Source organism: Protopterus annectens, chromosome 3.part1 (genome assembly GCF_019279795.1).
Source record: "Protopterus annectens isolate FY-2018-M chromosome 3.part1, PAN1.0, whole genome shotgun sequence".
NCBI lineage: Eukaryota > Metazoa > Chordata > Ceratodontiformes > Protopteridae > Protopterus > Protopterus annectens.
The window spans coordinates 996,878,219-996,895,067 of NC_056732.1; the positions used below are offsets into that span (position 1 = coordinate 996,878,219).

Below are 16,849 nucleotides of genomic sequence, written 5' to 3' on the forward strand. Positions count from 1 at the left end.
TTGTCAAATTGATGTTATGTCAACATGGCTAATGTTAACATAATAATGCTTGAAATGCACAGGTCAACATGCTTCTGCACATATGCCAAGGTTACATGCCGGTACATGCAGAGTTAAAAAAAATATTTTTTTTTTGCAGTGGGGACCCTCTCTACAGCATCCTTGTGGGAGGCTCCACCCCCCCCCCCCCGACAATTAAATATACTAACTCAGAGACCGCACAATCTGAGAGGAAAAGGCATATTCTGCAACTCTGGGGATTCTCCATTATTGCTCAACTGTCTACCACCATCTGCATTGTAGACCAAAGTGTGGTGTTACCCAACCAATAGTGGGTAAACTACACACAAACAAACAGCTACATGTATCTATCTATCTATCTATCTATCTATCTATCTATCTATCTATCTATCTATCATCTATCTATCTATCTATCTATCTATTTATCTATTTATCTATCTATCTATCTATGTAACTATCTATCTATCTATACTTTAGCTGAATGAATTTACAGTTCACTGAATGTTACTTAAACTCACTCACTCACTTGAAAGTGCAGAATTATGAAAGTTCAGTTAAGCGAACTTCACATTGCCGAAATAAAAAGCAAGCAACATAAAAAGTAAAACACACACATTTGCCAACATTTTTGTAGAGGGGGGCACACACCCTGCAAATTATATATACAAACTCTGAAATCACATTACAGTAACAGCAAGGGTGGATTTCCCCTATGCATACTGTAGTGCGATCTCCATTTGAAACCAATTAGCAGAATTAAAATAACATACTATAAGCTCAGGATGTCTGACACAAACAACACATCCAACATAAATCAAAACTGCTACGGAGTACAGAAAATCACATAAATACTCTACATTTCGATCTGTCGTGCTACCAGCAACACAGTGCCTCCATCAATGAAACTTAGTTCGCTAAACTGAACTTTCATAATTATGCGCTTTCGGGTGAATGAGTTCATTTAAGTAAAATTCACTGAACTGTAAATTCATCCAGCTAAAGCAGACCCATACAGCTTTATATACACACACATATATATATATATATATATATATATATATATATATATATATATATATATATATATATATATATATATATATATATATATATATATATATATATATATATATACATATATATATATATATATGTGTATATATATATATGTGTGTGTGTGTCTTTCATTTGATCTAAAAAAATTCATCAAAAAAAACTGACACATTTGATCTAAACACATTTAATTTCTAGATTAAATAAAACACATGCACATGCATATATATAGATATAGATATATGTGTGTGTACACACATATATCTTTATATGTTGTTGGTCTTTTTGGCTTTTCCCAGTTAGGAGTCGCCACAGCGGAACTCTGATCTGCTAATGATTGGTAGTAGATTTTTATGGTGCCAGGTTGCCAGCCCGAAGCCCAACCTTCAGCAAAGGCATGCCCATTCACGTATGTCTTTCGAACAGCACTCTACCATGTGGAGGACATGCAGACTCCACACAGAAGGCACTCCAGCCGAGAATCGAACAGGAGAACCTTTTGCTGCGAGGCAACAATGCTACCGCTGCACCACCACGGCAATACATATATATATATATATATATATATATATATATATATATATATATATATATATATATATATGTAAATACCTAAATACCTACACACATAAACAAAGCAGTCCTCAATCAGCCACTACTTCTCAAATGATGATATTTATTAATAGTGAGCACTTTCATCCATAAATCACATTAGACTAATTAACAGTTCAGTGTATTTCACACTTAAATATTAGACTCCACTGGTCACATGTTCTCCATACACCTATCACAATGCATTTTGCACTCAACCTTGTCTTGGTGCAGCCTTGGATTGACACCACTGATTTGTGTAGATTTGGTTCTCATATATTCATGTGTGTGTGTGTGTGTGTGTGTGTGTGTGTGTATATATATATATATATATATATATATATACACACACACACACACACACACACACACACACACACACACACACACACACGTGCACTGACACATGCTCTAAAATAATTCTTTAGATACACTGTGTATGTGCTGCTTGCTATCTGGATTGCTGAATGATAAAGGGAATGAAAAACTACCACTGTTAATTATTTTTGTTACATACCGGCAAGATGTCTTTCCATATCTTCCAGGTCTTTTGCAGCTGAGGATTCTTTCAATTGCTTCTGGTTTAGTAAACTCTCATTCCTTGCAGTCATGCCATCCAGCTCCCAGACTGGTTGACGCTAAAACAGAGTCAAAGAAAGACAAAAATCAAGAATTTAAACTTGCATCTCCATGTACAAAAGATATGTTCAAAGCACTGAGTGATATATTCTCTTAGCCTAGTAATTAAATTGTGCAGGATCTATGTGACTTCAAAGTTTGCTTTGTGATTAAACAGAGAAGCTGGTTATGATTTTAATTAATCACAGCAGAGGTATCTGTTTATGCTGTAGCTGAGAAAATTAAGCCTTTTTCCAAACTTAGCATCCATAAAACAGAAACACATCCTTACATGTTTTGGACACTTGCCAACAGTTCTACAAAACATTCATGCTAGCAGTACAAAAAAGTCAACACAGCATATTGTTGTTAATCTTCAAAAACAGAAGTGACACTAAATATAGTACAAACCTTGTTAAAATAACTTTTTTTATTAACAGACCAAACTGCTGCATAATAAAGAAGTTTCTATGAGAATGACCTGCTAAATTTGGAACAAGAGTCTTTTTGCTAAGATATTTTATGTTTCCACTTTAGTTGTACTTATGAAATTTCTAATATTCTATACTTCTAATATTTCTAAATTTAAACGCATCACAGAAGTTGTTACTGTATGTCCTTTCTAATCTGTATTCATTATTTTACAGTTTTCATCTGAGTGAAAAACAATATACATTTTAGTTTAAAGACAACAACCTTCAGGAGAACTATGGATTGCTGACTCCTGCTTTTGCCTGATAACACACAGTGTATTTTATAGTTAACAGTTACACTGGACAAACTTCATAGCTAACAGTTCTCTTTTGCACTCTGACAAGGCTATTACAACTCAAAGATGTAAAAGGAATAATTGTACGTGTCCTGGCGTGTCCTGTTAATTTTGTTGACTATGAGAACATAATTAATATTGATCAATTTGGGATGCATACAGGGTGCACATGATCACTTTGTGTAGTAGATAGAATGCTATGAATAGGTGACTAAAAATGCAGTACTTGCTTGTTCTTATGACTGCTATTACTCCATAGTCCGGTGCGGGTGGTGCAGTGAAGCAGCAGTTAATGTCGTCCCCTCATAGCTTCTCTGGTTTGATCCTTGGCTAGGGTGCCTTCTGTGTCAAGTCTGTATATCCTTCCTACATTTATGTGAGTTTCCTCTGGGTACTCTGGTTTCCTCTTGCCTTCCAAAGACATGCATCTGGAGCATCTCTCCCCAGGTCTCAGCTGAAAATAGGCTCTGTCCTAGTCAGACTTTTCCAGTCAACAAATGTTAAATAAATAAAATTAATGCATGCAGCTTGTTTGAAACCATTCAGTGGCAATAAATGTACACACACAAGAAGTGTGCATGCATCTTTATCTCTCACTGTTTATGTATATATATATATATATATATATATATATATATATATATATATATATATATATATATATATACACACACACACACACACACACACACACACACACACACACACACACACACACACACACACACACACACACACACTCACATACACACACACCTCGACCACAAACAATATTCACTGTCGTTTCTGTCAACAACATCATAACAGAACAAGTTTGTTTATTTTTATTTTATATTTGTTTACCGGGAGAGTCCGACTAGCCATGAATCCTATTTTCAGTGGAGGCCCAGGGAAAAAAGGTCCACAAAGATTATTACAGAGAATGTAATACAATACACAATACACAAGTTGTTATAAAGTACAGTACAAAAGAAAGTAAGGAGCTGTTACATGGTAATACTGTAAGTTACACCACAGAAAATTCCTGGATATCATTATAGATGTCCAGTTGAAATTAGACAACCACATATCACATGTAGTTAAAAAAACTCATCAACATCAAAGTACATTATACAGAGTAAGACTCTACCTCACTGGGCATAGCCAGAAGGCATATAGCATCTCCTTTCTCACTGCCACCTCTCCTGTATGCTGTACCGATCTTCACTAAACTTCAGGTCTCACAACTGCCCAAACCTGAGCAATGTTATAATAAATTGGCCAAATTTGCAGTAAACTATAACAGAACACACCCCTACCTAGTCCTCAAAATATTAAACTTACCAGAATAACAACATCACACAGCTCTTCTTTAGCTAACTACAATACAGTCTTCCCTATAATTCAAAAAATTGCCCAAACCTTAATTTAATACAACAATATTCCCTCAATAGAATTTTACACTCTAGTGATAAATCACGAATCACTATAACCAAATTGTTTAATACTGCAGGTGACTATATTCAAGTAGTGTAGCTAAGCTATGGAAGCACATCCCACTACCACTGAAATCCATTCAGAATCCAAAGTCATTTAAAACACAACTAAAACTTCACCTATCAGATCAATGGATGTGCTCCTGTACATCTCCAGGATGAATGCCACTGTTATCTTAATTGTAATTTCTCTGTATTAAATCCTTTGGAGCTTTTCTCCCTGGGCCTCCACTGAAAATGGACATGTATCCAGTTGGACTATCCTGGTCAACAAATGTAAAATAAAATAAATAAAAATAAATAAAAATCTTCATTTTGCCATATTGTCAAACCATTTGTCTTCATTCAGAATCCAATACCCCATAAACAGTCTTCACCAATAGCTTAGTTTTACTAGCACCTCCCAGTTATATACATTATTTTGTGACACTATTCACCTGTGAACCTCTAATATAAACCTTATGAAAGCCTTATATATTACTCTCTGTGAGTCTGCTTTACACTCTAACTCTTAAACACAATATTAACATGCTCTTCCCTAACTAGTTCTTTCCCTCACCGCAATTTCTTTGACTTTCAAAGCATTAATCAAATGATCTCTTATCTATCTGACAAACCCACTAACAACCTCTTAAAATACTCAATGTTCAACATCTATTAATAAATAAGTATCTTTTAAACTACAATACTTGCCCCTACTGACATATGAATGGAGTCTAATTAGTAATTGTATGTGTGGTTGTGTATTCATGTATATTACTGTGTGTCTGTTTAAAATGTTTGTAATATGTTAGAGCTTTTCTCCCCCTGTTGAAAAGAGGGTTTTTTGACTAAACTCAGTAGGAAAAAAAAAAACAGTAAACAAAAGCAAAATAAAATAAATAAACATAAAATACACACACACACACACACACACACACACATATATATATATATATATATATATATATATATATATATATATATATATATATATATATATACATACACACATACAAACAAATTGCTGTAGTTCATTCAGATGTGCAGGAAAGCAGAACAGATCTGTTGGAAAAGATAATGCGAGAGAAAGGAAGTAGGTAAAAGGAAAAAAAAAAACATCAAGCCAAGTGATGAATGAATTGCATGAGAGAAAACTAATAACATCAAGCCAAGTGATGAATGAACTGCATGAGAGAAAACCTGTACTATCAGGCATGACGTTTGAAGAAGGCAGGATGGCAGCACTGACTCAAGAGCGATGGCAATAGCTGATTAGATGATGATGATTAGGTGACTGTGACAATAATGATGATGATGATTAGGTAAATGCTAAAACCCTTATTGTGATAGCTGAATTAAGGAGGGGGACTTCACAAAACAGTGAATGAATCACAATATATGTTATGCTATGAAAATGTGCAGTCATATTCAACTGCATTGTTTCTTCATAGTTATGTCATATGCGACTGGTGTATGTGTTTCCATAACTTGTTTTTGTTCCTCTTTACAATACCCTTGTTTTCCTACCTCATATACTTTGTAATGCTCAAAATGGAAATCTAGTAGTGTATGTATATTACAGAATTATGAATTTTTATTTATTTTCTTTCTTTATTTAATAGCTAGGTAAGTGAACTTGTCAAGTGACCCTTTTCAGCAACTTCACAGGAGGCTCAATAAAAGAATAAATTCACTGAACAAACATCAATTTGCATATATACATTCAGTTTCTATATATATATAAATGGGGTCTATAACATATGAGCGAATCACACAAAAAGCGAACGTTCATAATATCGAACTTACCGGACCTCGAACTTCTTATTGTGGGGGGCTGTGCCCCCCATATCCCGCTAAATATATATTCCAACTCCGAGAGCGCACTACAGTGAGGAAAGAGCAAATATCCCATTCTTCACTGTACCACAATCTCAGAAAAAGCACTTTGAGGTCCGGTACATTTGATATTATGAGCGTTCACAATTTGTGCGATTCGCTCATATGATATAGACCCATACGAATGCAGTAAGGTTTAAGTTCACATACACTAACATGGGAATAAGAAAGCCGTTCACAGTACTGGAACACCTTAATGACAAACCTATTAATTATTTATAAGATAATATTTTACAGGAATTTTGCAGTACAATGCATACAGTATTTACATTTCAAGTGGTCCAGCATGGAGCCCTGAAATACCCTGGAAGTGACCAGTCTCTTAGTGGAGGTGGCATCATCAATTCTGATTTCCTGGGTTCTGTCTGGGTGCCAGCTGGCAATCCAGTGAGTTATGTAGGGGTATTTGCCCAGTTGGATGAGTTTATCAACTATACCCAAGTGGGTATTGTACTGAATGCCTTAGCCAGGTCCAGGTAGGCAGTGTGCACCATCTTTCCCCATCCATTTCCTAGGTAACCTTCTCTAAGAAGTCCACCAGGTTTAGTAGGCATGATCTTCCCTTGACAAAGTCATATTGAGTTGGTCCTAGTGTCTGAAGGTGAGCTATGTGTCTTTGTTGATCATTTCCATGGTAATTTGTTTCATGGCTTCTCACATTAGACTGGTCAGATTAATAGTTCTGTAGTTTACAAGGTCAGCTTATGGTCCACCCTTGTGAGATGGGATAACCATTGGAGTCTTCCATTCTCATTGTACAAAGCCTGTTTTTAGGCTATAGTTGAAAAGTGACTCAAGTGATTGTGAAGGGCCATGTTTTCATCTATTTAGGAGGCATCCCTGGATATTGTCTGAGGCAGCTGAGGCTATGCTTTTGGCTTTAGTGAGTGCTTCCAGGACCTGCTCTCTTTTAATAGTTGTTGTTGGTGGTGGTGGGGCTTATCCAAGTAGGCATTTCACCGGGGGAGGTGTCAAATGTTTCCAACCTCAATACAAAATCTGAAGCTCTTTGGTTCCAGAGCTCCAACTACCCCCTACCCATAACTCCCTGAACTCCACCCTACTGTTTCACATCAAGTTTTTCCCCTGAAAAAATTACATCTAAAAGTAAATCAATGTAATTATATGCTTGAGAAATAACTCCCACTCAGGACCAGTTCTATAATACATGATAGAAAAGCTGGAAGGGTTATAAGACACTGTTAAGACACTGTCAGTAATGACAGGGGAATGCCAAAGTCGATTGGTCATTGGAGTACTACATGTGACAATTTGGCAGGGGGCAGGAGGAAGGGTTGCTGGACCAGATGAAAATTAGACAACATGGATCTATCATTATGGTAAGTAGTTACATTCATATCCAGTGTTGTCTATTTTCATCCAGTTCACCCACGGATCATATTCCCAAGCATATAGGCCTGAGTGGTATCAAGGAAGTATTCCTGAGGATAGCGGAGTCAAAGGATGAACAAGATCTAGACTGTTAATCCAGCCTATAATGGGATACAAATGTATGAACTGTTGACCAAATAGCTGTTGCACAGATATCATCAATAGTCTACTGGCAAAGGCCATGCAGGTGGCCACTGCTCTTGGAAAATGAGCCTTAGGTTTAGATTTTAAGGAAAAGCCTTTTTATTGTATACAAATGAAGTGCATTCAGACAACCATCTACACAGAGTAACTTTAGTGACTGTTTTGCACAATTTAGGCTTGGAGAATGCCAAAAACAGTTGATCTGATTCTCTGAAAGGTTTAGTTGTATGGAGATAAAACCTACGCTGACTATATACTTCCAGCAAATGAATCATGTATTTACCTTTGAAAATCAGGGAGAAAAAGAGTGGTAGATTTATTGAATGATTCAGATTAGCCTCAGATGCCACCTTAGAAAGGAAGGCTGCATTAGTTCTTAGTAAAACCCTGTCTTTATGAAAAAAACAAATATGATGGCTTGCAGGATAGTGCTTTCATCTCTGATATCGGCTTAGCTGAAGTGACAGCCACCAAAAAAATAATTTTCCAAGACATGAGCTTTAAATTCAATGATGCTGATGGCTCAAGCAATGGCTTTGACAATGCTTGTAACATAAGGTGATAACCCAAGGGGGAACCGAGTCTCTGACAGCGGATCAAAGAAGAAAGGTTCCTTTCAGGAAAGCCTCAAGGGGGTCATAGAGGTGATGTTCTGGCCTATTATGAAAGCTTGAGATGGCTGTTAGCTGATCTTTGATAGATAAGAAACTGGACTCATTGTGAAAACATTCTGATAAAAATTCTAGGATGGAAGGAGCAGGAGTCAAAAAGGTATCTAGACCCTTGCAAGCCACCTGAATTGAAAATGTCTTCCATTTGCTGCAGTATATTTTCATGGTGGTATGTTTTTAAGACACTAATAGGATCTGAACAACCAATGAGGAAATCCTGGCATCTCTAACTATTGTTGGAATTGGAGGAACCAAGCAGCTAATTTCATGGATTTCTGGTCTGGAGGAGGCATTCTGGATGGATATGTTAATAGATCTGGACAGTGATCCAGCTTCCATGGAGGAAGCACTAGAAGAGGCCACAAGAAATGAAACCATGCCTGATGAGGCCAGAAAGGGGCAATGAAAATCACCTTGGCTTGAACATTCTTGATTTCTGTAAAAACTTGTTCATTAAAGGCAATGGTGGAAATGTATGAAGGAGGCCTGGGGGCTAACTGTGCAATACAGCATCCCTCTATGACAGTCCATGTGGAATGATCAGGGCAAAATAACAGCTGCACTTGTAGTTTAGATGAGATGCAAACAAGTTGCAGCAAGGTTAGCCCAGAAACTGAAGCTCAAGGCTGTCACTGTTGGATTGAGGGACTACTCATGAGGCATCAATACAGATATACACAACTTGTACATCAGAACATTGGACAACACCAGGATATACATTTCTTTTGGAAAGAAGTGTGTGACAACATCACCCATTGCTATACTCTCATGGCTCCTTGGTATAGGGAGTAGGAGCAGGTTCCTCCCTGTTTGTTGAAGTACCAGACTATTCACATATTGTCTGTCTGAACCTGGATCACAGCTCTGGGGAGAGCACCCTGAAAAGCCTGCAACTCTAGGAGGACCGCTCTTATCTCCAGAACATTGAAGTGAAGGTTGACATATATATGTGACCAACTGTCCTGTACTGTCTTCCCTTCTAAATCCCCCCCCACACACACACACACCCTAAAAGGGAAGAATTTGTCATCACTACTGCCAGAGAGGATTCATTAGGAAAGGGTTCCCATCTGCCATGGAAGAATAGCCACCAAGATATGTGTTGCCTGCAAATTTGAGTAAGTCTTATTTTGAAATGAAGTAGATAAAACCACTAAAGTCCAGTGATAAACCCTCATGTAAAATATAGCGAGTGGGACCATGAGGATTATGGATGCCATTAAGCACAATAGGTGAAGGATCAGCTTTGCTGGTGGACAGGGGTCGGGACAAACTTGAGTTGCAGTGAGATGGAGGGAAAGTACCCTGGAGAATGGAAGATTGGCAATCTGTAAGCATCTGTTCAGGAGTCATCCAATAAACTCTGTTGGGTTGGTCATTTTGACTGAGATGCTACAACAGTTGGAGCAGAACATCCCAGTGATGTATGATTAAAGATTGTTGGTTGCAGTGGTAAGGAGCCAGTTGTCAAGATATGGGAAAACTTGGACCCTAGTAGATGCAAACACTCTGCTATTGCTGTCATAACTTTGGAGAACATCCTGGGGGCTGTGCTGAGACTGAATGGTAGGGCTTTGAACAGATAGTGATTGGTTCCCAGACTGAAACTGAGAAATCTCATTGAAAGTATCTCTATCTTCACATGATAATATGTGTCCTTGAGATCTATGGAGCACATTAGAGGCAATGTGGACTGAAGTGTAATCATCTGGAATTTCATCTGTGTGACATACTAATTCACATGACTCAGGTCCAGAATGGGTTGGAGGTCCCCTGTTTTCTTGGGGACTAAAAAGAACCCTGAGTAGACTCCAGATTCTAGTCTTTGGGGACCAATTGGATGATTCTTTTTTCTAGTAGCTTGGAAACTTCTGCAAGTTTCCACTGACTCGGTGGAACACTGGGAACTTTCTCCTTTTTGGGGGGAAAGGAAAATGGTATAGAATAACCTCTAGAAATTATGTTTAGCACCCATACATCTGTGGTTATGTTTCATCAGTCTTGAGGGTGCAGAGATAAGTGCCCCCTAACTGCATCCAGAGTGCAGCAGTCAGGCATCCCTTCATGGGTGCTGAAAGGACTTTTCGGTAAATGGTCCACAAAAGTCCTGGTTATGTGGTCCAGCTATGCCTTTAGGGTGATATCCATTATTATTACCTCCTCCTCTACTACAAGGGGGTCTATTACCAAGGGTTTCCTGGTAAGAAATCTGTGACTTTCTGAATTGCATCTTCTTCCCAACCCACTGATTCCTAGAGTAGGGTCTCTGGGGCATGAAGAAGGGTATGCCTACAGCAGAGAGAGTACTATCATCCTGTTGATTCCTGCCCAGTATTTCTTTTATTCTAAGACCAAACAGGGTGGCCCATCAAAGGGTGCACTGAGGAAAGATATCTTAAATTTTAATGCAAAGTCACAGAGACACATTCAGGCATATTTGCGGATTGTGGTGCCAGTGCCTGTTGCCCTTGCTGTGCCATCAACTACTTTAGAGAGCAGACACATGGCCACATTTGTAATGGAGGAGCATTAAAATGTTCTTTCAAAAAGGATACAAAATAGAAGCCCTGAAAAGCATGACTGAAAACCTCAGACAGCAAATGAGATCTGAAGCAGTAGGCTGGTGTTGATGGAATTATGGCTAGGGAAGAAAGATGGAGCCATGGAACCAAAGAGCTTCACACTGAGTGGCGAGGTTAGACCTGGTCAGATCTGATAACCCATAGCTGAATCAGATGAAAATAAACAACAATGGATTGTGATATTATCCCTATTTGTCATGACTATACCTTTATTTCTTATGGCTTCTTTTCTAATTTCTTTTTGTATTCTTTTTTATGACTTATATCTGTAGTGAGTCTCTAAAATTAACATACAGTAGAATCAAAATATGGTCAGCAAGGAAACATACAATGAATATCCTGTCAGACAAAATCAAACAACCCTGACTGATGTCTACCCTATACAAATAGATGTAACTGTTTAAAACTGTTAGGAAAGTAATAGAAAAGCTTTGTGTCAAAGAGGCAGCTAGTATGATTTAACAGTTAAATAAAACTAAAACATACTTCTAAATAAGACTGAAACATTCTCTGTTTATTATCAATATCAAATTAACAATTATTACATCAGCAACAACTTTAGACATACAATTTCTTCTGGATTAATGGTATAGTACACCTTAAAAGATTAAACATAAAGGACTCAGCACTGAATTGCAGGGCACACATTCCCTGACAGTAAAGGTAGAAGATAAAACATTTCTTATCTTAATACTAAAGTTACTATATTTCTGCCCTTTTGTAATTCATTTAGTAATAAAATGGATTGCTATTCCATTTACTTAATATTGAAAGTACAGTAAAACGAGAGAACGAGTCAAATAATTTAGTAAGATTCATATGAATATTTTTCTTAATGTTCTACCCTGTTACTTCCCCTTCTTTTGTGGTATCATTGTTACATCCCAGGGGCAAGTGTGCAATGAGGATAGTTGGCGTATTATTCAGCCTGCACAGCAGCTCAGCCAGGTCCATACCCTCCCCTTCTTTAGACCACACCCCCTCACAGCACATGGCCTAAAGTCTCCATCAGCTGTCATCAAAGGAATGCTCAGCTAACTGACTTCTCCTCCTAGGATGGTAATGCCCAGCCCTCTCTGACACTCCAAACGTCACCCAAACTACCATCTGAACCCACATCACCTAGTCCATAGTCAGGGCTTTAAACATCAAAACCACTGGAAGGGCTTTCTCTAGAAAGTGCACTAAAATGACACATAGTTCTCCCAAGTATAATGACATGCATTTAATGAACACTAAACACAGACACACACACACACACACACACACACACACACACACACACACACACACACACACATGCGCGTGTGCGCGCACACACACACATACACACACACACATATTTGTGTGTGTGTGTGTGTGTGTGTGTGTGTGTGTGTGTGTGTGTGTGTGTGTTTAATATGCCATTATACTATTTTATATGACAGATAAAATTTATCATGGTAAGGCATCAACCAACTTCATCTAAAACTACATTAATCATAAAAAAGATTGAAGTAAAAATGATCATACATGTGAACAGTTTACATCTGCAGTCATAATACTACACCTGCACAAGTACCCTACTGTAAAATAACAAAATACAAACTTATCGCTACACCTACTCATCTGTAGCATAATACAGTCAAGTTAACCATTGTGGAATGGGAAAATCTCCACAAAACAAATGTGCAACCAAATAATGTATATGTACATCTGCGCGCGTGTGTGTATGTGTGTGTGTGTGTGTATATATATATATATATATATATATATATATATATATATATATATATATATATATATATATATATATATATATATATATATATATATATATATATATATATATATATATATATATATATATATATATATATATATATATATATATATATATATATGGGTCACCTTCATTTGCCCGACAGTTCATTTGCCTGACAGAAATTTCAGGCAGCCCAATTGCCTGACAGTTCATTTGCCCGACAGTTCATTTGCCCGACAGTTCATTTGCCTGACAGTTCATTTGCCTGACAGTTATTTCCCCGACAGTTAAGAAAAGGAAAGTAAAAAGTATATATCCTGTTCCGCATTGTAGTGTGAACCTGAAGTTAGAATATATAGTGGGGGAGTGTTGGGGGGCGAAGACCTCCACCTACTTTGGTTTTCGTGAACAATAAAAAAACAAACTGGACAGTAAAAAAACAAAGTAGGTGGGGGGCTGTGCCCACACCCCCCAACTATATATTCTAACTCCGGGATCGCACTACAGTGGGGAACAAGACATATACCTTTTATTTGCCTTCTACTAATTGTAGGGGAAATGAGCTGTCAAGCAAATGAACCATCAGGCAATTAAGCTGCCTGAAATTTCTGTTGGGCAAATGAAGGAGACCTATATATATATATATATATATATATATATATATATATATATATGTATATATATATATATATATATATATATATATATATATATATATATATATATATATATATCTATATATATATATATATATATATATATATATATATATATATATATACATATATATATATATATATATATATATATATATATATATATATATAGATAGATATATATTATATATAAAAGAGACTGCAGAGGAAAGTAAACACAGTCTGGAGGTTGGAAATGGCACCTCTGTTCAGCTGGATGAATAAGTTTAACGTAGGCAGTTATCTGGTAATCAGTCATGAGGACTTCTGTTAGTTACCTCACAGCTTTTTAAATTAAAAATCCGAGTCAAAGGTGAAAATAATGAGATAGAAGATCCAGAACATGGACACTTACAACACTCAACATTCTATCTCTACCTTGCAATTAAGGACCTACCTGGCTTCTAGGACCCTCTGATCCACTTCAAGTCTCACCAAATTGGACTTTTGTCTCTACTGCCCAGTGCTTTCTTCTGTTTGCACAGACATTGCAAAGTATGTTTCTCCATTGACCCTTATTGAAAGCAGACCCATTGTATTTTGTCTTGTGATTAAAGCTGTGTAAACTAACTTTCCAACTGAGACAGGAAAGCCAGCAGCCAGGCTCCTCTCCCTGACTAAACACTCCTGATAGTCTCCTTACTGCTGAAACAATCCTTCCCTACCTACTTTTGTTCCTGATTACCTGCTATACTTTTACTCTGTCCACTAGGCGGCAGTGCATTCTAGCCTTTGTGCCCTCACTTTCTCCCCAGTTATTGCTAGTTTCAGCTCTTATCACTCTCTATTTGCTCCTAGTCCGTACTCTTCTCATCCTCTACCTACCTATCTTAGACTTTAATTCTGTTTGCTTCCCCTTTTCACTATCCTCTTTCTCATAACTTACCTGCTTTACTAAGAAGCTACTTACCTGCTCCACTGCTTCTCCCTGGGCTTCTACTGTTCACTGATTGTCTCTGCTGAATCCTCCACTACTTGCTCTAATCCGCTCCATTCGCCCTACGGGCTCACTCCGCTCCCCTACCCTACCCCCAATTCCCACCCACCCCCACTACCTCTAGCTTTATTCCCACTAAGCCACACCTACATCCTCTCAAGCTATCAAACCCCTCCCCTTCCTCTCCCTGTCCCCTCCCATCATCTATCCATACTCACATGACAGCTTCCCTTCATCCTTCTCAAAACAAACCTTACCAAGACCATAACATGTTTCTAAAATATTTATCCCTCCCAATTCAAATGTTACTCCTTCTAAGCCTCACCTATATTTACTTTCTTACTCAACCTACTCTCATTGACCACTCTACTCACTTACACACAACCTTTCACCTCCACACATCAAAATCCTACTATAATAACCAAATCTCTCCTAACCTTTATCCCCTCAGCAACAACCTATGTTTTCACTACAGACTAATCCTTCTTCATAAAACCATTACACCCTCTCCATTCTCCATATCTCCCTCTAATCTTTCTACTTACTCCACTCAAACAAAACAACCCAAATACCTATACTACCTAACTCAACTTCTTACTGCATTACTTTTATCCGGCGATATACACCCTAACCCAGGTCCAAACCACTCCTCCTCAAATTCTAAATCTATCCTATTTACATCTCTTAACGCACAAAGCCTAGTGAACAAAATCCCTAAACTTCATGCATGGGTACTCCATAACAAACCTGACATCCTAGCCATTTCTAAATCTGGCTAAAACCCCATATAAAGAATGCCGAAATATTACCAACAAACTACTCAATCATTAGATCAGACAGAACCCACAAAAAGGGTGGTGGAGTAGCTCTACTCTATTCCTCCCCCCTATGCTTAACACCTTATAACAAAGTCATTCCCCAGTTCTCTAATGCAGAACTAATATTAGCTCATCTCCAGCTGAATAAACACAAATTTATATATATAGCCTCTCTCTACATTCCCCCTGGAGATAATATCACAATACTTGAAAACATCCTCTCCTGGCTATCAGCTAACATCTGTAATGAAACTATAATCATGGGAGATACCAATATTAATTGGTCTTCCATACAGTCACCTACACACCCTCAACATCAACCTTTACAACTATTCTCAACTAATCAACTCAATAACTAGACCATCCAAAGACTTCTCAAATGGCAATATCTTAGACTGGATTCTAGTCTCCCATCCCCATAACTACACTGACAGTGGAACCCTTCCTGACCCCCTCAGTGATTATCTTCCCATTTTCACTAAATGTCTACCAACTCCCTTACAAGTTACTCACTACTACATAACTACCAGATGCCATAAAAACTTTAACCTTGAAACTTTCTCCAGCTCCCTTAAATCTATTAACTGGATTCCCTTAAAAACCCTACCACTTGAAAATGCAGTAACTCACTTCAATACTATCTTCCTAGACATCCTAAATAATCATGCTCCCTTAATAACCAAAAGAATAAAAAGGAAAACCACCCCCTGGTTAACAAAAAATACACTTAATACCATGTGACTTAGAGATAAAACATGGGCACAATACAAGCAAAACAAATCCACATCTAACCTCAATAAATACAAAACTATTCGTAACTCAGTAAAAAAGCTTATCTCAAAAGACCACCAAAACTACTTTCTCCAACTTCAAAACAATCATAAAACAAACCCACAAAAATTCTGGACAGGTATAACTTCACTCTTAAAACCTGGCACTATAGAAAACCCAAACCCCAGCCCAGATATACAAAACACGGATCTTGCTACTCAATTCAATTCTTTCTTCATAGACTCCATTTCTAAACTTACTTCTCCTTTTACACTTAATAATCCAACCCCTACCCCCTCTACGCACAACCAATCTCCCCCTCCAACTCCTTTCTCTCATTCATCCCCATCCCAACTCCCTCCATTTTTGATTAAACCTACTCCTACTTCTACTATAAGAAAACTCATACAGAAACTAAAACCATGCACCAATGCCCCTGACAACATTCCCTCATACTACCTCAGTTTAGCTGCTGATGCCATTGCCCTCCCTATCAGTATCCTCATCAATTGCTCTATCCAATAAGGTTTAGTTCTCGAAACCTGGAAAAAAGCTTACATCATCCCTCTACACAAAGGTGGAAATAATACTCACATCTCCAATTTCCGTCCCATAGCCATCCTCTCACCCATTTCTAAAGTCCTTGAGAAATGTATCCACCTTCAACTCCTTCTCCATCTCTTGGACAAC

The 16,849-nt window shown here is 37.6% G+C and overlaps 1 protein-coding gene across 1 annotated transcript in view; it reads right to left on the reverse strand.

Annotated features, from left to right (window-relative positions):
* Positions 1 to 16,849, reverse strand: part of CCHR3.PART1H8orf34 (chromosome chr3.part1 C8orf34 homolog) — a 3,081,413-nt gene that overhangs the window by 618,527 nt on the left and 2,446,037 nt on the right. The window contains exon 11 of the mRNA XM_044067160.1: positions 2,183 to 2,303. Coding sequence (XP_043923095.1) covers positions 2,183 to 2,303 — 121 coding nt within the window. The remainder of the gene's footprint in view (positions 1 to 2,182; positions 2,304 to 16,849) is intronic.